A 23637-nucleotide genomic window follows, 5' to 3' on the forward strand; every position below is an offset into this window, starting at 1 on the left:
GCGAATTGCCGCGTCGAGCAAAGATCGCGATACACATCAAATGACAATAACGGTCTCTCTCTCCTTTCTGCCCTGTCTCTCCCCCAGGCCCGTTACAAGCAGAGTTTGGACCCCACGGTGGACGAAGTGAAAAAGCTGTGCACTTCCCTGAGACGGAACGCCAAGGAGGAGCGCGTGCTCTTCCATTACAACGGCCACGGCGTCCCCCGGCCCACGGTCAACGGAGAGATCTGGGTGTTCAACAAGGTGAGGCGTAGAGACACAAACACGCCTCCGGCAGCACAGGCTCAACAATAACCCCTCATTCAGTGTCTCGCAAAGGCCTCCGCTCACTGAGTAGTTCATAGTAGCAGTAAATATCTGTTGCAGGAGCTTCTTGAGGGTCCCTACGAGTTTTGAGACGAAGCTGTCACGGGTCGTGTTCTGCTTCAAGATATAGCGTACCGCTAAGGCGACCGCAATTCTATTTCTAACCATGTGCATGGGTTGCAGATATCTCAGTAGAAGGGGCCAGTCGGCTGTGCACCTCTTTCTCTCGTATCCTTTCAGAGGTTGATCATGGATATTCGAGCGTTCTGACTGCAGCTCTTTGAGCAGAGCCGTTCATCCTCCGCTTTCAGCTACTCAGCAATTTCCGCTTGTCCCGTCAGAACTGATGGAACGTTGGTTGGAAAAAAAAAAAAAAATTATATATATAATTTTTTTTCTTTTACAGTGCACACGACCTCAGGCCAGCTTTAAATCTAGTGAGCTCACTTGGGCTTGGCTTCTAGGTGGCCTGTATGGTTCCTCCTGTGAACCACTGGAGTTTTAGGATCGGCTCTTAGAATACCGCTCATGGATGTAGCCTTCATTAAGTGTATCCATGCATTATTCATGCCACCCTCCTGTACCCAATTTGATTTAGGCAATTCCAAAGAGTCACCGCACCCAAACGGAGCCTTCTCGCCAAAGTTATGTCTGTTGATATTCGGTGTATTCCATTACCGCCCAGAGGACTTCAGGCCCTAGACCATCTGGTTGGGTTAGGGCTAGCTTGGGTTAGGGTTAGGGCTAGCTTGGGTTAGGGTTAGGGCTTGCTTGGGTTAGGGCTAACTTGGGATGTGATAATTTGGCCCTGTAGTGGTTTGTGCGGGTAACACCTAAAGTAATAACCGTATCTTCTACTTCCTTGAAGGCTTCTCACTTCCTACAGGCTTGAGTATGATCGTAGTGTGTTTTTGTAAACCAGATTAAAGCTGCTACCCCACAGTGTGTCTTACCTCATACCTTCCTTCAGAAAAAATATATTACAGTCACAACGGTCTATTTCCCTCTGGCTAAACTTCTTCTGCACCGTTTGGCATCTTGCTTGCACGCTTTCTCACACATTCTCCATCTCTCTCTCCTTTTGCATTCTCTTCCGCCCCCCAGGTCCACTGATCTTAGACTCAACAAAGTTCTCACTCACTCACACCCACACCAAAAAACCAAAATAGCTATTACGGCGATGGCTCATTTTGGGGCAGACTCATCCAGTACAACAACGAAGCACCCACTGTGAATGACACATGGGCCCTGTCTTAGCTGGGCTACTGGTTCTCTTTCCTCAGTGCATCCCCCCCGCTCCAATGCATTCTGGCCCCCCCAGCTCCAGTACACTCTGACCCCCCCCCCACTCCAATACACTCTGACCCCCCCACTCCAATACACTCTGACCCCCCCACTCCAATACACTCTGACCCCCCCCCCCCCACTCCAATACACTCTGACCTCCCGGCTCCAATACACTCTGCCCCCCCGGGTCCTGTACATTCCGAACACCCCGGATCCTGTACACTCTGCCCCCTTCCCATACACCTGTAGACTCTGCCCCCTTCCCATACACCTGTAGACTCTGCCCCCTTCCCATACACCTGTAGACTCTGCCCCTCCCATACACCTGTAGACTCTGCCCCCTTCCCATACACCTGTAGACTCTGCCCCCTTCCCATACACCTGTAGAATCTGCCCCTCCCATACACCTGTAGACTCTGCCCCTCCCATACACCTGTAGACTCTGCCCCTCCTATACACCTGTAGACTCTGCCCCTCCTATACACCTGTAGACTCTGCCCCTCCCATACACCTGTAGACTCTGCCCCCTTCCCATACACCTGTAGACTCTGCCCCTCCCATACACCTGTAGACTCTGCCCCTCCTATACACCTGTAGACTCTGCCCCCTTCCCATACACCTGTAGACTCTGCCCCCTTCCCATACACCTGTAGACTCTGCCCCCTTCCCATACACCTGTAGACTCTGCCCCTCCCATACACCTGTAGACTCTGCCCCTCCCATACGCTCTACCCTCCCCGTTCCTGTACCCTCTGCCCCACTGAGTTCCCTCCTTCAGTCCCACTGTGGCTGTGTGGTTCAGCTCCAGGGCTTTGCGGGCATTTCCGTTGTCAGTATGGGCTGTCAGTGCGGTGTGATCCTGCAGCTGTTATGGGAGTTGAGTCAGCCTCTGGCTGTTTGGGGAATCAGGGTGATGTACATCTCACCCCAAGCCCAGTGTGACTCAGAACAAAATGTATTTACTGGTCTGTCCCTCTCTCTGTCTCGTTCCTGTAGAACTACACCCAGTACATCCCCCTGTCCGTCTACGACCTCCAGACCTGGATGGGAAGCCCCTCCATCTTCGTCTACGACTGTTCCAACGCGGGCATCATCGTCAAGTCCTTCAAACAGTTCGCTCTGCAGAGGGAGCAGGAGTTGGAGGTGGGTGGGAGAGAGATGCGCTCGCACCAACGTCCCCGCAGCGAGACCAACAGCCCGCTGTGTGTGTGTGTGTGTGTGTGTGTGTGTATGCGCGCGTGCGCGCATATATTGTGCGTTGAAATCCGATGTCCAGCCAGCTTAAGGCAAAAGCATTTTGACCGTCTCCTTTCTCTGATCCCAGTGATGGGAGATGCATAAATGAATCATAGGGTTTTGGCCTGTTCAGGACCCATCCCAACACCTTCCTGCCGTTTCTTCATTCCTGCGGTTCCTTCCCGGCATCCCGTGTGAATATTTAACCAGACCGGCACCGCCCGCACTGTCACTCACCTACATTATTCATGGAGGAGTTTGAACGCGCTACAGACTATCTGGAATACATATAGGAGAGAGGGGAGGCGGGGGGGGGGGGGGGGTGAGTAAGCATGATAAGAGGATGAGGAAGCGAGAAGGAGCTCCACGGGGGGTGAAGGAGGAGCGGGAGACAGGAGGGATGATAGTGAAAGGAGGCTAGATGAGGAAGTGTGTCGCAAACTTAGAGACTTTTGACTTATGGTTCGCCGCACTTTCACGCACTGTTCAACAACAACAACCTCTGCCTTGCTCATTACCCCTTTATCAAAGTACGGGGTCTCGCGCTTACCAGGCGGAGACGACAGGGGTCACGACCCCAGAGGATGTGGAGATGGATAGACAGGACTGGAGGCAAGCTCAGCAATAACACTTCAAGCTGTCAGCGCAGAATAGTGGAGGAAGGGGTTGGGAGGGAGAGGGGGAGGATGAAGGGGGGGGGGAGAGAAGGGGAGGTAGAGAGACGGAGGGTGAGGTGATTTTAAAGGCGTTAGTTCAACTGGCCCCTCATGGGTTCACTGTTATGGTCAGTCAGGGCTTGTTTACATTATGCAACATTTTCCCAGACGTATCGAAGAAGAACGCTGTAGACACAATGCTTATTTTGTTTTGTAAACTTGCAGATATTTTAGCTCCATACGCCATTTTTCGAGGTACTGTGTGCCACATTTTTGATATAACCCCCCCCCAGTGTTTTGTGAGAATGTGTCAGAGCTGGATTAAGTGTCTGTGCAGGCCGCGCACGTATTGCTCAATATTTCTTTGATTGACAGTCACAATCCTATGTGGTACGTCTCAAACATGCATGTCTTATTTCAAACGCTATGGAAATTATTATGCAAACTAAGATACATTTGCCAAGCGCTGGGTGTTAAACTGTGCCTAGCCTAGCCTAGCTGGGTGTTAAACTGTGCCTAGCCTAGCGCTGGGTGTTAAACTGTGCCTAGCCTAGCGCTGGGTGTTAAACTGTGCCTAGCCTGGCGCTGGGTGTTAAACTGTGCCTAGCCTGGCACTGGGTGTTAAACTGTGACTAGCCTAGCCTAGCTGGGTGTTATACTGTGCCTAGCCTAGCTGGGTGTTATACTGTGACTAGCCTAGCCTAGCTGGGTGTTATACTGTGACTAGCCTAGCCTAGCTGGGTGTTATACTGTGCCTAGCCTAGCTGGGTGTTATACTGTGCTTAGCCTGGCGCTGGGTGTTATACTGTGCCTAGCCTAGTGCTGGGTGTGAATTGAAAAGTCGTGGCCAGTGAGTTTGTGAACAAGCTATTTGACAAGCCTGGTTGATGTCATTGAGTTTGTTCTATTGCTTAATGGGCCCTGGGATACTGAGGATATTACATTTCCATAGTGTAAATGCTTTGCTCATGGATAGTTGGATTGTACAGTATTTGAATATCGGCAACTCTTTGTGTTAATGTGAAGCTTTCTAACCCCAGTGAAGGAGCCATGCTGTATAAAATCAGCCAGCTAGCGGAAGGCAAAATGTCTCCAATGTACTACCTCAGGGAGGTAGAGAGAGATTGAGAGAGGGAGTGTTCGGGGGGGGGGGCGGGGGGGGTTAGGGCTGAGGGAGAGAGAGTGACTGAGAGGGAAAGACTTAAAGGGGGTAAGAGAGACTGAAGGTGGAAAGAAAGACTTGGGGCGAGACAGGTATGGAGGGGGAGCAAGATGGAGAGTGGTAACGACAGAAGCATGGAGATTAAAGACATGGATGGATGGAGGGAGGAAAAGGTAGTGTTACAGAAGTTTCTGGAAGCTGTAGGAGAGAACCCAGGTGGGGAGTGCCCCACCTCCTTCGGCCTCCTCTCACCACTCCACTAGTGGTGGCCCCACGTCACGGCTCCTCACACACACTGTTGTCATAGTGACGCGGGCCCTCGCCATAGTCACGCGTCATAGTAACGCGCGCCCTCAGCCTCACTGTGGACTCACAGGGCCGGACTGGGCCTCACCAGGGGCTTGTACACCGGGAACAAGGGGGACGGACACGGGAGAAGGTTGGTGCTAACACTCTCCTCTATCTCTCCCCCGCACCCTTCTCTCTCACAGACACGCGACCTGCCGTCCGGGGTGTGGTGTCTGAGTGCTGTTATTATGAGCAGTGTGCTTCCTGCTCAATGTCTTAACTTACCGTATGGAGTCAGCATTAACTGTTTTGCGGAAATGAGTCTGTGTTTTTTCTTTCAGGTGTGTGTGTGTGTGTGTGTTTAGACGTGGTATGTATTGTGCCTTCCCCTGTGCCTGTATGGAACTCCCGCATAGGATTAGTCTTTCGAATTAGTGTCAATTTCAAAATTCACGTCAACGTAATTGTTCCCAATACCCGTAGTGCGATGAAGTAAAAACCTTCCATCATTCTCATGCTAATTTGAGATAACAATATGCTAATGTATTCATTATCATAGATGTCTAGCATAAAGCAGCCTGTTTTGGCAGTAATGTGGCGTTTACCATAAGGCTTTATCACGCCGCTCCACATTATTTGAGAAGCAACACTGTTATCGACGTTGTTGATCCAGTGCCATGCCTGTAGCGTGCTTAAGAATATGCATGTTGCTTTGGTTTGTCTTCCATTCCCCCATTCGTTGTTTAGAAGACATCAGATGTGTTTAATAACAGGCACGCATAGCATTAGCGCTGTGCAGCACACAGTTATGTTAGCTTGCTCTCTGAATTGTCTACCGTGTCCCCTATGTCAGTAGATGTTCCCTTCTTATAAAAAACAACTTCAATTAGACAGGAAGGCTTTGGATTAATTCGGGATCTCCTCAAGGAGCTGCTTAGTGGGACTTCTCAGAACTGCCCAAGACTCATATCCTGCCTGTAATCACCATGGAGCATTGAGGTTTGTTATTCAGGGTGTCCTCTCCCAGTGATTTGGTTGGGGCTGGTCTTGCACCCTCAACAGAGCATCGACGCGCCTCGCCGAGTGTTCCTGTGTATTGAATGTGCATGTTGCCGATGGGGGGAATAAACATGGAGAACACGGCGCGTCTGTCTGTCTGATTGTGTTACAGTGTGTTTACCTGCCGGGCTTACCCACAGGAATACGGTGCAAGCCTTCTCATATCTGCAGACTGGATTTACCACGGCTTGCATCAGACGTTGGGGAGTCGTGTGTAGGGGGGGGGAACCGAGCCTAGCGCGCGTTTTTATTTGATTGACGTGTGTGTTTCCGGAGATCCTGGAGTGTGTTTGCGTGTGTTCTTCCCCGCATATACTAAGGAGCGGAGGACCGAGAACGAGTTCCGTCTCAGGAAGTTTGTCTGTCCTCACTAGTGGAGACAGTTTGGCTGGAGCCTGTGTCTAATGTACTGAAGATGAGTGGCATAAGTCTTTGGAGAAGACCTCTCACTCACAGCTCTGCAGCTGTTGACAGACTCAGGACAATTTTTTTTTTTAAAACAAAGTGTTTTAGCACTCCCTCAGAATCTCCCTGTCCTCTAGCGGATAGTCCTGGTTATCTCAATCTCCCCTGGTGTCTCACACTGGGCATGTGGTGCTGTCTCCAAAGCTGGCATACAGCTATGCAGGCAAGGTTCTCTTGAAGTTGTATTATCAGCTCCCATCATGCATCAGTCACACCATCAGTGGGTTAACAAACACAGATGGCCAAATAAGTTGTCAGGGTCCTTGCCTGAAACCCGGACATAAACCACATATTAACCTATTCCCATCCAAGCATTTCACATGAATAGTAACCAGGCTACAGATGGAGTAAAGATGCATCTCCCAGGATAGGGAAAGGGGCACAGTGACCAACCTGATGCTCCTCTCCGCTAATTCACAAAGGTCCTCTTCTGGTTACATGATGATGGACTTTTAAAAAGGATTCATATTAGTCGAATCGCATAGACTAATCTAATTGTGCCTGCCCCCACTGTATTTGCCAGCTGTTGGCTAAAGATCAGGTGCCAAGACCATCATTTAATCCATTGGGAATCTCGCCGCACTGTTTCTGTATACCTTCACCAGCCTCGCTAAGCTTCTTTTGTGTGTCCCCCACCTAGGTGGCAGCCATTAACCCAAACCACCCATTGGCCCAGATGCCCCTGCCCCCATCCATGAAGAACTGCATCCAGTTGGCTGCCTGCGAGGCCTTAGAGCTGCTGCCCATGAACCCAGACCTCCCAGCTGACCTCTTCACCTCCTGCCTCACCACGCCCATCAAGATCGCCCTGCGCTGGTAATGGCTCTTTTCACACTGTCTTCGGTGTCCATCTTAGAGCGCACGACTTGGTGGTCTCTATCCTGGACAGTCTCTCTAGAATATCTGTGATTTGATCTGCGGTTGGGAGGAGCGACGGGCGGTTGGCGAGGGGCGGTTGGCGAGGGGCGACGGAGTGGTTGGGAGTGGCGACATGGTGGTTGGGGGGTGGGAGGGTCGACGTGGCGCTTGGGGTGGGGGGGGGATCGACGCGATTGGAGCGGCTGGGCGAAGATTACTTCATGAATTTATTCCTCTTATTGAGAGGTGTGTGTGTCTCCCTCTCTTTACCGGGATGTCAGTGAGTGAAATGAGTTTCCTATTCACAATGGGATTAGGCCATGAGCCCAGATCAATCCAATCTGTGCACTCTATTAAACATGAGCCTGAACATCTCTGTCCTCTCTCTTCACTTTATCATTCCGGCTCACTCTCCACTCTTTTCTTCTCTCCTGTTTGTCTATCTTCCCAAACATCTTCCACACACACATTCCCACTTTCCCTTCTCAGCTCTCATCTTCTCTCTTACTCTCATTTCATCTACCTCTTTGTCCTCCTTTCTCTGTCTCCCAGTCTCTTCTCCGTCTCCCAGTCTCTTCTCCGTCTCCCAGTCTCTTCTCCGTCTCCCAGTCTCTTCTCCGTCTCACTCTCGCTCTAGCTTCTTTGTCTCGTGCTTGCTTTTTTGTCTCTCTCTCTTTCGTTTAAGTTATGTCAATGTATGGGATGCAAGCTGTCTGTGTAGTAAACTGTATGCTGAGCCCATTCATGTTAGGATTTCTATGAATGTCGAATATTATCTAGTATATGTAAACATGAATATATAATGTGGAACTGGACTTGTTCCATCCAAAATGCCTGTCAAAATGACGCATGGTAACATGGCTCTGGGCCAGAATCCACTGTTCTGGCTGTTTTTTGGAGTAAATGGACATTATGCAGATTGTGTTCTCCGTGTGGAAGCAGAGTAAACTGCAGCAATATTCGTTTGCTTTCAAATGCCCTCTCTGTAAACCAGCAAGTTAAATATTCTTTTATAATGGACATTTGGTGGATATTCAGTTTTAGAGAAATGTCCCCTGACTGTGCATTATAAGGCATACTTCACCCCTGTGCCTTCTAGTAAGTTCCCGTTTTACTTTTGGGGAACCAGCTTAGAAAAGCTATAGATTTTTTTCTTTTTAATATTTCGATCTATTTGGACAGCTGATTTCCAACCACATTCATTGATGCAGGTTACCCAATTGAACGTATCTCACCCAAGATGTTTAACTTTAAAACCATTAATGCAATTACAACACACATACATGCAATTTCCTCATGCGGAAAAAGGGCACCCCTTAGCTTTACACATGAAACATGAAATTGCTGAAATTACAATTGCCTTTTCCATTTGAAAACAAAAGACGCACAATAGATTTTCTGCGTAATATAATAACTGGTGAATAGATTTTGTAAAACACATTCTGCTATTACTGCAGTTACTGTATGACATTGACATTGTATCATATTACAATGCAAACATTTGCAATATTGCCCCTTAAAGTATTACAAGGTTATGCAATTTTGTCATGGCATTTTGTAATAAATTCAGATTTGGATACAAAGTTTGCCCATTCCAAGCATCATGAATGTTTTAACAGGCCCTAACCCCTTTTGTAAATTCCACTTCAAGTGAAAGAGACAGATGGTGGTAAAATCCATGGGTGTTGCATACCAACCTATGTTTTCCTGAGCAGTTGAAAAAGCAATTCCTGTCGTAAACATCGCGGATTGCCGTTTCCACTTTCTCCTTGTTCTAATTCAACTGCTTTGCCCCACATATCACCCTGTTTCCTGCGTGCATTTCTTCTTGCCAGGGCCTATTGGAACGGTCCAGGCCAGCAGTAGTGCCCTGGCTGTGGCGTAGGCTGTCGTGTGGGACGCAGCCTGGGTCTGAGCCCTTCATTCTCTGCATTGTCATGAATTTTAATTTAAGAAGTGCCTTTTGAGGATCTTGTTGGATTACCAATAAGGAAGAGATGATTACCGAAGCCCGCTGCGTAATCTGAAGTCTCATCCTGTGAACTCCAATACCCAGCTTTGTGTGTCTGTTATGTCATGCTAAAGCATCGGTTGTGTGTTGTTGTTTTTTTTTTACAATATTGAGACATGTTGAATGTACAGTGCCTTGGGAAAGTATTCAGACCCCTTTACCTCACATTTTATGTTATAGGACAGGTCACTTTGAAGAACTTTGTTAGATGGATCCTTACCTTAAATAGTGTATGAGCCAAGAGAAACTGTAACCTAGATAGTCTTGTTACTTCTGGCAAAGAGTCTATCGAACTGTATTCTTTCTCCGTCTAACTACCTCTTCCACAGGGTCCGTTGGTAAGCAGAGCCTGATTGTACATGTATGTAGTTCTTGTTAGTCTAAATCATTTTGTTCTGTATATTTCAGTCTTTTTGCTTGGCTGTCTGTCTGGTGACTTGCAGTGCTCTCTAGAACAGCTCTGATCTTAGTAAAATGCTGCTAAACGTTGGGCCGTGTTTTGCACTGCCAGTGGATTCACTGTTCTAGCTGTTTTTTGACCCTGGCCACGTGTGATTGTTTACTTGTGACATTCAAGTGTCCATCATATTAACGAGGACTAAGTGCATGCCCATAACTCCGGCTGCCGTGTCCTCAGAGCCTGTGAATTGGGTCCGGTTGACCTGTTCTTTGTACAGCCATCGTGGCAATGGCCCATTCAGATGGCTTGCCTGTCAGTAATGCCCCGATGTAGTCTTTCATTCAGCTGCTTCTTCACATTGACAGTATTTTTCTGGAACTTCATGTCTGTCTGTCTGTCTCCCTGTCTGTCTCCCTGTCTGTCTCCCTGTCTGTCTCCCTGTCTGTCTCCCTGTCTGTCTCCCTGCGTGTCTCTCCCTGCGTGTCTCTCCCTGCGTGTCTCTCCCTGCGTGTCTCTCCCTCTCCCTGCGTGTCTCTCCCTGCGTGTCTCTCTCTCTCCCTGCGTGTCTCTCCCTGCGTGTCTCTCTCTCTCCCTGCGTGTCTCTCTCTCTCCCTGCGTGTCTCTCGGCGTTTCCTTGTCAAGTCCAAAGGCTCTTTGACGGCACCACTTATGTTTTTGTCCTGTTTGTCCTCCTAAGTTTGTTTTTGTAGCTACAGGTTATTGTGTATCCTCATCAGGTTTGTTGTTCATCTTCATAACCTCTGGTCAAAATGACTAATTCATCTTGCCTCACACACATGAGAAATGGCAAATTCAACAACTAGAGTTAAACAAGCAAACAAATTATGGATTGGGTGATTTTATTTGAGTAAGTCAGTCCACTGCTGTAAACAGTGTGGCTTCAGGTACTTCAGTGGACTAAACAAATTAGCGCAGCCGAAGATTTTTCTGTGCTATTGGATTTTTTTCATGAACTAATCGCTTCAAATCTCTTTTTGGGTTGATTGTGTTCGCCTGTTGGATATTTGGCACATTTTCACAAAAGGCCAAGGTCCCACCAATCGTTATCTCACCCGTTTCTGAGGTTTCTTCTTTGTTGTCAACAACATTTTGGCTGTTGAAGTGGGAGTAAGACACAGTTACAGCGGGGAGAACAAGTATTTGATACACTGCCGATTTGGCAGGTTTTGCCACTTACAAAGCATGTAGAAGTCTGTAATTTTTATCATATGTACACTTCACCTGTGAGTGATGGAATCTAAAACAAAAATCCAGAAAATCACATTGTATGATTTTTAAGTAATTCATTTGTTTTTATTTGCATGACATAAGTATTTGATACATCAGAAAAGCAGAACTTAATATTTGGTAAATAAACTTTTTTTTTTTTATTACAGAGATCATACGTTTCCTGTAGTTCTTGACCAGGTTGGCACACACTGCAGCAGGGATTTTGGCCCACTCCTCCATACAGACCTTTCTCCAAATCCTTCAGGTTTCGGGGCTGTCGTTGGGCAATACGGACTTTCAGCTCCCTCCAAAGATGTTTTATTGGGTTCCGGTTTGGAGACTGGCTAGGCCACTCCAGGACCTTGAGATGCTTCTTACGGAGCCACTCCTTAGTTGCCCTGGCTGTGTGTTTCAGGTCGTTGTCATGCTGGAAGACCTAGCCACGACCCATCTTCAATGCTCTTACTGAGGAAGGAGGTTTTTGGCCAAGATCTTGCGATACATGGCCCCATCCATCCTCCCCTCAATACGGTGCAGTCGTCCTGTTCCCTTTGCAGAAAAGCATCCCCAAAGAATGATGTTTCCACCTCCATGCTTCACGGTTGGGATGGTGTTCTTGGGGTTGTACTCATCCTTCATCTTCCTCCAAACACGGCGAGTGGAGTTCAGCCCAAAAAGCTCTTTCTGTCTCATCAGACCACATGACCTTCTCCCATTCCTCCTCTGGATCATCCAGATGGTCATTGGCAAACTTCAGACGGGCCTGGACATGCGCTGGCTTGAGCAGGGGGACCTTGCGTGCCCTGCAGGATTTTAATCCATGACGACGTAGTGTGTTACGAATGGTTTTCTTTGAGACTGTGGTCCCAGCTCTCTTCAGGTCATTGACCAGGTCCTGCCGTGTAGTTCTGGGCTGATCCCTCACCTTCCTCATGATGCCCCACGACGTGAGATCTTGCATGGAGCCCCTGGCCGAGGGAGATTGACCGTCATCTTGAACTTCTTCCATTTTCTAATAATTGTGCCAACATTTGCCTTCTTCTCACCATGCTGCTTGTCCTGTAGCCCATCCCAGCCTTGTGCAGGTCTACAATTCTTACTGGTTGGTAGGTGATCAAATACTTATGTCATGCAATAAAATGCAAATTAATTATTATTATTATTATTATTATTATTTAAAATCATACAATGTGATTTTCAGTCTCTCACAGTTGAAGTGTACCTATGATAAAATTACAGACCTCTACATGCTTTGTAAGTAGGAAAACCTGCCAAATCGGCAGTGTATCAAATACTTGTTCTCCCCACTGTACCTGCCTTGGTACCATCAGGGACAAGTGGCCTTTCCAAGAAGTGGTAATCTGGTGATTATTCTTGGGGTGAGAACAATAAATAACTAATGTCTCAATGGTCATTAGAAGTCTTTTGCCATTTGTTGCAAGAATATTATGTTTAGGCTCAATTTGAAACCTGATATTTAATAGTATGACTGTCGACTTGATTCCCAATGGACTAATTTGATAATTTATCATTTTAACAGTTGGAAATAAATGCAGCTGATAATGTAATATAACAGTAGGTTGTGTTTTTTTGGAGCCAAGTTTAAAATTGCATGAGGGTCTGTTACAATTTTAAATGCATTTTTTATACCGGGAGTTTGGGAATATGTTTTTTTTTCTAATGCAAAACAAATCAACGGTCTAACCCTTTTTCTAGACTGCATTGAAACCTGCTTGTCCTTTCTCTCCGCCCTAGATCCCCTCTTCACGCAGGGAAATCATTCTCTTCTTAATGCATTCAGCTCCACAGTGAGGGGAGCAGGTATAAAAACAGGAGAAGCCTCACCGAGATGTGATGGCTTACCGCCGGCTCCAAACGTGCCCGCGATGCGCCGGCGGAGGGAGGGAGGGAGATCAGGAGAGGAGAAATAATATAATAAGTGTGAGAGAGACGGCTCCCTCACACGTCAGGCCATAAAATCATTACTGATCGAGCACTGCTTTGGGGGTGGGGGGTTGTGGGGTTGTGATAGTGGAGGTAGAGAATTGAAATGAAATGACGGGTATAAGGAGGGGAGAGAAGAGAGTGGTGTTGAATAAGGAACTTAAAGGAGGTGCAGGCAGCGATGCCTGGGGGAATCTGTTCACTGATCAGCGGGTTAGGAGACTCATACGGCCAAGCGGAGTGGCGGCGACTTTCTGCTGAATCTTTAAAGGAGGCTCTGGTTCTTCTGCCAAGTCCTTGGCAGGTGACTGCCTCAATATCCCGGAGCGTTAGTGCCTCCGCCCACTCTCCTCATGCCAGGCACGCCACCTGGGCATCTCGTGTGTGTTTGCATTATGGAGGCGAAGGTCTAATACACACACACACACACACAGATGGACTCGCGGGCGCAGAGACATGCACTTACACACACGTGTGTGCTTGGTTGCGTGTGTGCGCCTGCGTGCCGAGCGACCTCAGCTTTCCTCCGTATAACGTGGACGTCAGTCTCCTCGAGGAGCTTGTCCTCGTCGTCAGTGATGGCGGGCGTGGTGGAGCCCCTTCAAAAGGCAGGACTCATCCATTCATAATGAGAGTGCGTCATCAAGGAGCCTCTTTCTCAAACTGTCGTTTTTCAAACCTTTCGTTTGGCTGGATATCCCCGGATGGCAGCCAATGTTTGTCGTTTCACAAATGGTTTGAAGCCGAACAGAATTTTCTCTGCCCCCCCCCACGTCTCCCGGGTCCATCGAGAGGGAAGATTTAACTTGCGTGCACTCGTGGCGCACACAAACAGACACAAATTGTGTGACACACAGCCTACCCCCGTCACTGTCCTCACATGTCCTGGGTCTAATGGAAGAGCGGACGAATGAGTGTGAACCAGACCCCCGTTGGTACTTCCTCTGAACCGTGGACTTCATTAATTCAATTGAAATGTATTGTAACCAGGTCTGCGTTCTCTCTGCTCTTATCTGTGTTGAGTGGTGAGTGTAGTGGCATAGACCTCCATAGCCTCACACACTCAGATTTCCTGTGACCTGCTGTGCATGCGGATTGGGTTCAACGGCCTTAACCTCTAAATACCTTTGAATATTTTAGAATTTGTAGTATCTTGAAGGCCTTGTACTCTCTGCCATATCACAGCAGTTCTCAACAGAGTCGGGAGAGTTGGAGATTGAGAAATGCATCCTCTGACCAACTCCTCCACCAACACTTACTGGCTGATATTTGTAATATCTGTTATGAGCAATTTTGATTATCAGCTGGTAAGAGCTACTGGGCTTGCATGTGGGCAATCCGGAAACATTACATCAGTGCAGCAATTTTACCTGCTTCATAACTAACTTAAGAAATTATGATAATATCATACCAATATGTAATTTCTTCAGAATAGCAGGAAGCCGTTGACTACATTTATTAAAGACACAAAATCCTTTTTTAGTGAAATTTTCCTTTAATGGAGAATCAGGCAATTTACCCATTTATACAATGTTTTTAGTTCTCTGTTTTTGTTCATAATTGTTGTGGTTAACCGTTATAGATAATTAAAACTCAAACCTAATTTGTGTGCGTGTAGATATTTCAGCTTAGGAGCCTATGTGCTCCTTGTTAACATTTTTTTTTTTTAAATGCCCGCATAGAGCAATGCCTTTGGGGCTTAATAAGCATTGTTCATACAGCGTTCTGCCTTGAAACCATATAAATGAATAAGTCTACATATATTTCATGCTTAAAGAAATAAGACCGGAACCCAGACTCCACTTTGTTCTGCATTACAAAGAGGTGGCAGTGTTTCTCAATGGTTGTCATGAATTACCATTTAGCCTTTAGTACTGTAGGTCTCATGCATTAGGATGTATTCACTGCTTTGAGCAGCAGACTGGAACATTATGCCGTGTCTGTATTACACAACAGCACAATGGAGGCCAATCAGATCATTAGCGCTTTAGTCATTAGTCTTGCTGATTTTATCGTATCAACATTGCAGGCGCCAGAGAGGAGATGGAGCAAAAGCGAGAGAGATTGATCGAGATTCATAAAAGAGAGCCACAAATAGAGGGATAAACAGTAAATTAAGTACTAAAGAAGTTGAAAGTACTTTTCAGAAAGAGCCTATAATATAATTTCCAAAATGCCTTTATTGTCTTTAAAATCTTTGTGTAATGGCAATTTAAAATTGTAGATTTGTTTATTTTATTTGTTTTCACTTTTATGCATTATACATTTTTCAAGTTGATTTTGGCAATGTAAACAAATGTTTCCCATGCAAATAAATCTGATGAATAAAAAAGAAACTGATAGCGTATGAACGGGAGTCATGAGTACAGCCACAGAAAGAGGGTAGATATACAGAGGGTGTCAGGTAGCTATAAAGAGGGAGAGAAACAGAGGGAATTTGGGGTTGATATACTGAGGGAGTCAGGAGTAGAGGGATTGATATGCAGGGGGAGTCAGGAGTAGAGGGATTGATATGCAGGGGGATTCAGGAGTAGAGGGATTGATATGCAGGGGGAGTCAGGAGTAGAGGGATTGATATACAGAGGGAGTCAGGAGTAGAGGGATTGATATGCAGGGGGAGTCAGGAGTAGAGGGATTGATATACAGAGGGAGTCAGGAGTAGAGGGATTGATATGCCGAGAGTCAGGAGTAGAGGGATTGATATGCCGAGGGAGTCAGGAGTAGAGGGATAGATATACAGAGGGAGTCAGGAGTAGAGGGGAGGAGTAGGTATACTGAGGGAGTCAGGAGTAGAGGGATAGATATACAGAGGGAGTCAGGAGTGGAGGGGAGGAGTAGGTATACTGAGGGAGTCAGGAGTAGAGGGATTGATATGCAGGGGGATTCAGGAGTAGAGGGATTGATATGCAGGGGGAGTCAGGAGTAGAGGGATTGATATACAGAGGGAGTCAGGAGTAGAGGGATTGATATGCAGGGGGAGTCAGGAGTAGAGGGATAGATATACAGAGGGAGTCAGGAGTAGAGGGATTGATATGCCGAGAGTCAGGAGTAGAGGGATTGATATGCCGAGGGAGTCAGGAGTAGAGGGATTGATATACAGAGGGAGTCAGGAGTAGAGGGATTGATATACAGAGGGAGTCAGGAGTAGAGGGATAGATATACAGAGGGAGTCAGGAGTAGAGGGATAGATATACAGAGGGAGTCAGGAGTAGAGGGATTGATATGCCGAGAGTCAGGAGTAGAGGGATTGATATGCCGAGGGAGTCAGGAGTAGAGGGATTGATATGCCGAGGGAGTCAGGAGTAGAGGGATAGATATACAGAGGGAGTCAGGAGTAGAGGGGAGGAGTAGGTATACTGAGGGAGTCAGGAGTAGAGGGATAGATATACAGAGGGAGTCAGGAGTGGAGGGGAGGAGTAGGTATACTGAGGGAGTCAGGAGTAGAGGGATTGATATGCCGAGAGTCAGGAGTAGAGGGATTGATATGCTGAGGGAGTCAGGAGTAGAGGGATTGATATACAGAGGGAGTCAGGAGTAGAGGGATAGATATACAGAGGGAGTCAGGAGTAGAGGGATAGATATACAGAGGGAGTCAGGAGTAGAGGGATTGATATGCCGAGGGAGTCAGGAGTAGAGGGATTGATATACAGAGGGAGTCAGGAGTAGAGGGATAGATATACAGAGGGAGTCAGGAGTAGAGGGATAGATATACAGAGGGAGTCAGGAGTAGAGGGATTGATATGCCGAGAGTCAGGAGTAGAGGGATTGATATGCCGAGGGAGTCAGGAGTAGAGGGATAGATATACAGAGGGAGTCAGGAGTAGAGGGGAGGAGTAGGTATACTGAGGGAGTCAGGAGTAGAGGGATAGATATACAGAGGGAGTCAGGAGTGGAGGGGAGGAGTAGGTATACTGAGGGAGTCAGGAGTAGAGGGATTGATATGCCGAGAGTCAGGAGTAGAGGGATTGATATGCTGAGGGAGTCAGGAGTAGAGGGATTGATATACAGAGGGAGTCAGGAGTAGAGGGATAGATATACAGAGGGAGTCAGGAGTAGAGGGATAGATATACAGAGGGAGTCAGGAGTAGAGGGATTGATATGCCGAGAGTCAGGAGTAGAGGGATTGATATGCCGAGAGTCAGGAGTAGAGGGATTGATATGCCGAGGGAGTCAGGAGTAGAGGGATTGATATACAGAGGGAGTCAGGAGTAGAGGGATAGATATACAGAGGGAGTCAGGAGTAGAGGGATAGATATACAGAGGGAGTCAGGAGTAGAGGGATAGATATACAGAGGGAGTCAGGAGTAGAGGGATTGATATGCCGAGAGTCAGGAGTAGAGGGATTGATATGCCGAGGGAGTCAGGAGTAGAGGGATAGATATACAGAGGGAGTCAGGAGTAGAGGGGAGGAGTAGGTATACTGAGGGAGTCAGGAGTAGAGGGATAGATATACAGAGGGAGTCAGGAGTGGAGGGGAGGAGTAGGTATACTGAGGGAGTCAGGAGTAGAGTAGAAAAGAGGAGTAGATATACAAAGGGAGACGGGAGTAGAGGAGAGGAGTAGATATACTGAGGGAGTCAGGGGAAGGCTGCTTGAGAAGGTAATGTGCTGTAGACAGCTCGCTCCCAGGGGCCTAGTGGAGAATCTTTGTTCCTCCTCTACCATCCACTTTGGGACCCCACTGCGAGATGAGTGACACAACCACTCCACATGTTGTCTCCTGATATTTAATGCCTGCTCCGGTCTTTTATCTCCTGTTGGGTAACAGTATGTCCTCTCTCACCATTCTCCATCTCTCTCTCTGTTTGTTTTGTCTTGGGATCGAAGCCTCCTGTTCGCTTTGGAACTCTTTGTCCAGCCGTAGGGGCTCCATTCTCCCACTGCACCGTGCAGAACCTTATCTCCCTCACGTCCCATTCTCCCACTGCACCGTGCAGAACCCTATCTCCCTCACGTCCCATTCTCCCACTGCACCGTGCAGAACCCTATCTCCCTCACGTCCCATTCTCCCACTGCACCGTGCAGAACCCTATCTCCCTCACGTCCCATTCTCCCACTGCACCGTGCAGAACCCTATCTCCCTCACGTCCCATTCTCCCACTGCACCGTGCAGAACCCTATCTCCCTCACCTCCCATTCTCCCACTGCACCGTGCAGAACCCTATCTCCCTCACCTCCCATTCTCCCACTGCACCGTGCAGAACCCTATCTCCCTCACCTCCCATTCTCCCACTGCACCGTGCAGAACCCTATCTCCCTCACCTCCCATTCTCCCACTGCACCGTGCAGAACCCTATCTCCCTCACGTCCCATTCTCCCACTGCACCGTGCAGAACCTTATCTCCCTCACCTCCCATTCTCCCACTGCACCGTGCAGAACCTTATCTCCCTCACGTCCCATTCTCCCACTGCACCGTGCAGAACCCTATCTCCCTCACGTCCCATTCTCCCACTGCACCGTGCAGAACCCTATCTCCCTCACCTCCCATTCTCCCACTGCACCGGGCAGAACCCTATCTCCCTCACGTCCCATTCTCCCACTGCACCGTGCAGAACCCTATCTCCCTCACCTCCCATTCTTGTCCCTGCGTTCCTCTCTGTGAGGGCTCATGCCCCACTTAGCCCTAAATCTCCCTGTAGCCCCCAGTGGTAGGGCTGTGTCAACGGCAGGGTCTATCACCCCCTGTGTGTGATGGCGGCGTGTTGTTGCATGGTGTTTGTTTCCCACTTTGTCGGTGTGCGTGCAGCGTGAATGTCCGGTCGGCTAGCCTCGTGCTGTTTCCGCTAGACTGGTGGGTTCCTACGTAATACACTCGCTGCCACGTTCCCCCGTCGCCGCCGTCACGACTGGGGCACTAAGTGTCACCTGAGGTGCCGACACAGTGGCTGTGTCCCGCGGTCTTGGCGCTAGCAGCATCGCGTGCCTCCGCAGCCGTCCGCCGGGAACCCCCGGCCTGCCGCGGACACGCTGCCTTCCCGTGCACGAGAACCGCCCCGCTGCCTTCCCAGCCCAGGCGTGCACGAGAACCGCCCCTCTCTCTGCGGGACTACACTATAAATAGATCCGTCTCTGCCTTGAGTCCATATATGCCCTTAGCGCACCTAAACCGCTGTACTTCAAAGTCACTCTTTCCAACTCTCCACCGTAAAGTCATTGAAAATCTTATATTGTTGCGCTTTGACACGCTGCCATGCTTTCACATATTGTTAATCAATTCCCGGGCCTTTTAAAGTGTTCCAGGTTTAGGAAAAAATCTTTGTCTACAGGTGGTGCTTGGCAGGTTATGTCCAGATTGGTCATTCTCTGCCAGGGGAGTTGCATAAAAAAAAAAAGAGAAAATCCATTATGGCCGACTTTACGGGTTCCTGAGGAGAATGTGTTCCCTGTGACAGGGACATGTTTGTTGAATTTCGTTAGGTCAGATGGGATCGGGGTGTCTCCGTGTGAAGTGTGTTTGTGGTAATAGAGCCACGTCCTGGCCAATCAATGTGATTTTGTATGTGCAGAGACAATAACAAGAAATTCTCCCAAATTTCGCTAATTTAGGTATGCACCATTGCGTCTGACATGCGTACGAATACCCCTCCTATTCAAGGTGGGGGGGACAAAACCGTTTTTCTAGCCGCTCTGTTGTTTCCCTTTCAAGCTCCCCTGATTGGATCGTGTCTTTCTGCGTTGTGCCCTCAGGTTCTGTATGCAGAAAAGTGCCAAGCTGGTGCCCGGGGTGACATTGGACCTCATTGAGAAGTGAGTACTGCTGGGACTGGCCTTGCTGCCTTCCTTCTCCGTTTTTATTGCTCATTGTTTCATTTCGCTCAGCACGCAGAGCGCCCGTCGGACAGATATAACACTGCACCCTTCCTTGTGTTAACTGTTGGAAAACAGGTGAATAATTTGGTTCCTTCCATCTATCTGGATGTGACATCTGGACTTGGGGATGATACATGCCAGATAAAAGTTGCGCTGGTTTTGAGAACATAAAAGGCAGCGGGCAGAACCTAGAGGCGTTTCTATACCCAATTTCTCTGAAAAACTGCCCTGTATGTTCACCAACATTTTAGTTTAGCCTTCTTGACTTTGTCTTTGACTGGGTCTCAGAATGTACGTTTTCTTTTTGGAATGTTCACCGAATCACACACACACACACACACACACACACAGAATACCCTCTCTGGAGTTTAATTAGTGTGCCAGGCTTTGGGCTTCCAGAGGCTGAGGATGTCACAGTGCAGACTGCGTGCGTGCGTGCGTGCGTGTGTGCGTGCGTGCGTGAGCGTGTGTGTGTGAGCGAGCGAGCCATGGGCTCAGGGTTCATCTAGTGCAGGGGTGTGCAATATTTTTCACTGGGGGGCCACACTTAAAAATGCCAGAGAGCATCATGGGCCAGATTGCTTTTTTTAAACAAAAACACACAACATAGCTAATTCTGTTAACTTGCATATTATATTTATGCATATTTATTTTCCATGCAACACCGTTTCCATAATTTAACTTAATTTACTGTAACAATGTTTTTTTTTATTATTTTCAGTTAACAACTAGGTTTATTACTCAACAGAAATTTTGCAACACATATTTGCCTTAAAACGTAACTTTCAACTCAACAGAGTAAGCTACATTACATAAGGTATAGTGTATACCAGTTATATAGGTATAATAGTTATTTGGGCAGACATAAGTCTATGAAATCACTTCTGAAGATTTTCACTCAAAGCAAATGTTGGTATAATTGCCGTCATCTAATTGGGAGTGCCACCAGACTTTTAATTTTAAAATAAATAAATATGCAATAGTAAAAGTAACGTAATCCGCGGACCTGGTCAGGTATTTTTTATTTTGTATTATTTAAGTTTTGGATGTATCGCGTGCGGGATAGAATGACTCAACGGGCCAGATCCGGCCCAGCGGCCTTATCTTGCCCAGGTCTGATCTAGTGGAACTGTGTCCCAATGTGACGTGGATTTGTCCGTTTTCTACCTCAGCCTGGATTCTACCTCAGCCTGGATTCTACCTCAGCCTGGAGTCGACAGCCTTTCTCTTATTGTGGATGGGGTGGTGCTCCCTCGTGCTCCCTTCACTTTGCTCCTATTCGATCTGGTGCACCGTCCTCCTCCACCTCCCTCCCTCGCTCTTTCTCTGACGTGTGGAAAAGCCCCTGTGGAGGAGAACGCCAACTCCAGAGGCAGAATGTGAAATTACCTGGTGGATAGTAGACAGCCTTTGTACTGACAGTCGGAAGGAGCGTTCTCTCTCTTTTCTTTCCCCCTCTCTCTCTTTGTTCTTCTGCAGCCATGTCAGTACATCATGGGCAGTCTTTACCATCTCTCCCTCCTCACATGTCACGCTGGCCTGGAGGTTGAGGCCTACAGCCAGAAAACAACGTCTAAAGGCCTGATAGGATGTTCGTATCTCTTAGAGATGAGCATCAGTTATCATGGGTTTGCGTCAGAGATGCTGCTGGGAAACTCCTTCCCCTTTGGAAACCTGACCCAGATACAAAGTCTATTAAAATGCAGGTTGCGTATGAGAGCTGTGTAATGCCAGAATGTTTTCCTTATTTCAAGTAGACGTGTGGAACGGATTCCGTTGTGCACTAGTTTAAGTCACCCAGACCATCCCATCCACGTCATCGGTTTTCATCTGAGATGGTGCTGAGACGGCCTCCGGTCGTCGTTATGTTACATACATCACATTAGGATTTTACCCCCCCCCCAAACAAATCCTAATGTTTTTGTTCCAGAAATATTTCCAAACTCTGACGTTTTTGCAGTCAAAATCAGTTGTAGAGAGTACAATTGAGTGAATGATGGACTAGTTGAAGATCACCTCAGTTGATCCTCACCATACCCAGTGATCCTGACAGTTAGCATTGTCAAAGTTGGCAGTGGGAGCAAACTGGAACCTGTGGCCGTCACGCCTAATGACATCTTGTCGTATGTTTTGCGCCCATCGGCTTCTATATCAAAAGTGGACGTCATTGAAAGCCCTACACTTTTGGTCAGGTTGCTCTGTCCTCCGACAGACCAGCTCTGTTAGGTCTGATTAAAATGTGTCCGGAGTTCGCACCTCGTCTTCCTCTCTACTTCAAACACTCTCTCACCTTCAGCACCAGACCTGACGTGACTGGACTGACTGAGGGGGGAGGACTTGTGAAAGGAGACAGTGAGTTGTACTCTAACACAAAATAGAAGAAATTGGATTTTCACTCAAGTAGCCTGACATTTTTTTTTTATTCCATTCCATTTCTCAGTTCTTATATTTCCAATATCAGAGTGCCCTGTCGAGTGTCTGTCTTTGCGTTGATGTAATAGAGCTTGTTGTTTTGTCTGTCTGTACATTGGCGGCTCATTGTCCGTTGTCGGTCTGCATTCCAGTACCTCTGGTGTATGTAGTGTTGATAATGAAGCCATTAAACACTCATTAAAGACCAAGAGCCCTAATCTCCCCCACCTTGTCGCATTCCTCTTTCTGGAACTTCAATCAAACCATACGTTGGTGTCTATTAAACTGATTACTGGAAAAGTCTTTACACTTCTATTCAGACTGAAATTAATTGCTGTAAGTTTACCAAAGTTCCTAGTTATCCAGAATTTCCGGAAAGAAATAAGCCAATCCAGGGAATTCATCATCCGTGACTTTCGGTGAACTGGGTAATGTTGGGAAAGTTATGTTTTCTTTTCTCCAACTTCTTCTATCTGGACAATGGCGTTTGGTGACCGTTGCATTCTCCTGAGCGCTGACCGGACAAGAAGCCTGAAGACTTGGGTGTTGCGATCCAGGTTTTGTCAGAGACAATAAGGAGCATTGCTAATGCCGGGAGGCTGTGTAGTGTCAGCGGGCATGTTTCAAGTCTGTACCCCGAGAGATGGTGACATTTACCTCCAGCTAAGTGTGTGACTCAGTCCGCACATGGCCATGACTCAGAGTGCACAGTGTTAACTGACTTTAATGGATGCACACTACTACTACACACTTACAATGCAAGTACACACACACAAACGCACGCACGCACGCACCCTTATGCCCGCATGCTAAGACACATTTTCCACTCAGAGGGACAACATTTTACATTTCAACAGCCATCAGCCATTAGATAACAGCCCGAGTCACTGTAAAGAACCAAGACCAACCAATAATTACATGACTCTTATTTACATCTGCTCTTCCTCCTTCTGCCTGTCCCTCCTACACAAACACACACAGACACACAACCACACACCTCCTACATACATACACTTTGTACAAAAGGATGTTAGATAAGAGAGTCACGACTCTTCAAAGCCGTGCCAGTCATGACTAATGCTTCACTTCGAGAGAAACAATATAGTAATTGGAATTATGATCAGAGCTCATAGACCTCCCATTTCATTCCCAAATGCATTTCCAGGCTCTAGGAAAACTGAAGTTGAACAGGAAAGGAGAAGACTTGTAGGTTGCCTGAAGTAAGAGATCTGGCTGTTGTAGAAGTGAAGTCAAATGTTACAGAACAGTATTCATTAATGTTAGGTTTATAATTGACTGTAGTTGACAACAGGAATTTTAAAATAGCCAACCCTTGATCTGGATAAATAACTATCGTCCAATATCAAACCTCCCATTCCTCATTTTTCAAGGAAAAAGCATTTTCCCAGGAACCCACTGCCTTCCTGAAGACAATTAACATATATGAAATAGTACCGAAAAAAGTCTGGTTTTAGACATCAACTTAGTACTGAGAGTGTACTTGTGAAG

The 23637-nt window shown here is 47.4% G+C and overlaps 1 protein-coding gene across 1 annotated transcript in view; it reads left to right on the forward strand.

Annotated features, from left to right (window-relative positions):
- rptor (regulatory associated protein of MTOR, complex 1) overlaps window positions 1-23637 on the forward strand; it is a 151395-nt gene that overhangs the window by 56699 nt on the left and 71059 nt on the right. The window contains 4 exon segments of the mRNA XM_029121917.2: window positions 88-246; window positions 2593-2739; window positions 7103-7278; window positions 19594-19653. Of these exon segments, the coding sequence (XP_028977750.2) occupies window positions 88-246; window positions 2593-2739; window positions 7103-7278; window positions 19594-19653 (542 nt within the window).

Source organism: Esox lucius, chromosome 9 (genome assembly GCF_011004845.1).
Source record: "Esox lucius isolate fEsoLuc1 chromosome 9, fEsoLuc1.pri, whole genome shotgun sequence".
Taxonomy (NCBI): Eukaryota; Metazoa; Chordata; class Actinopteri; order Esociformes; family Esocidae; genus Esox; species Esox lucius.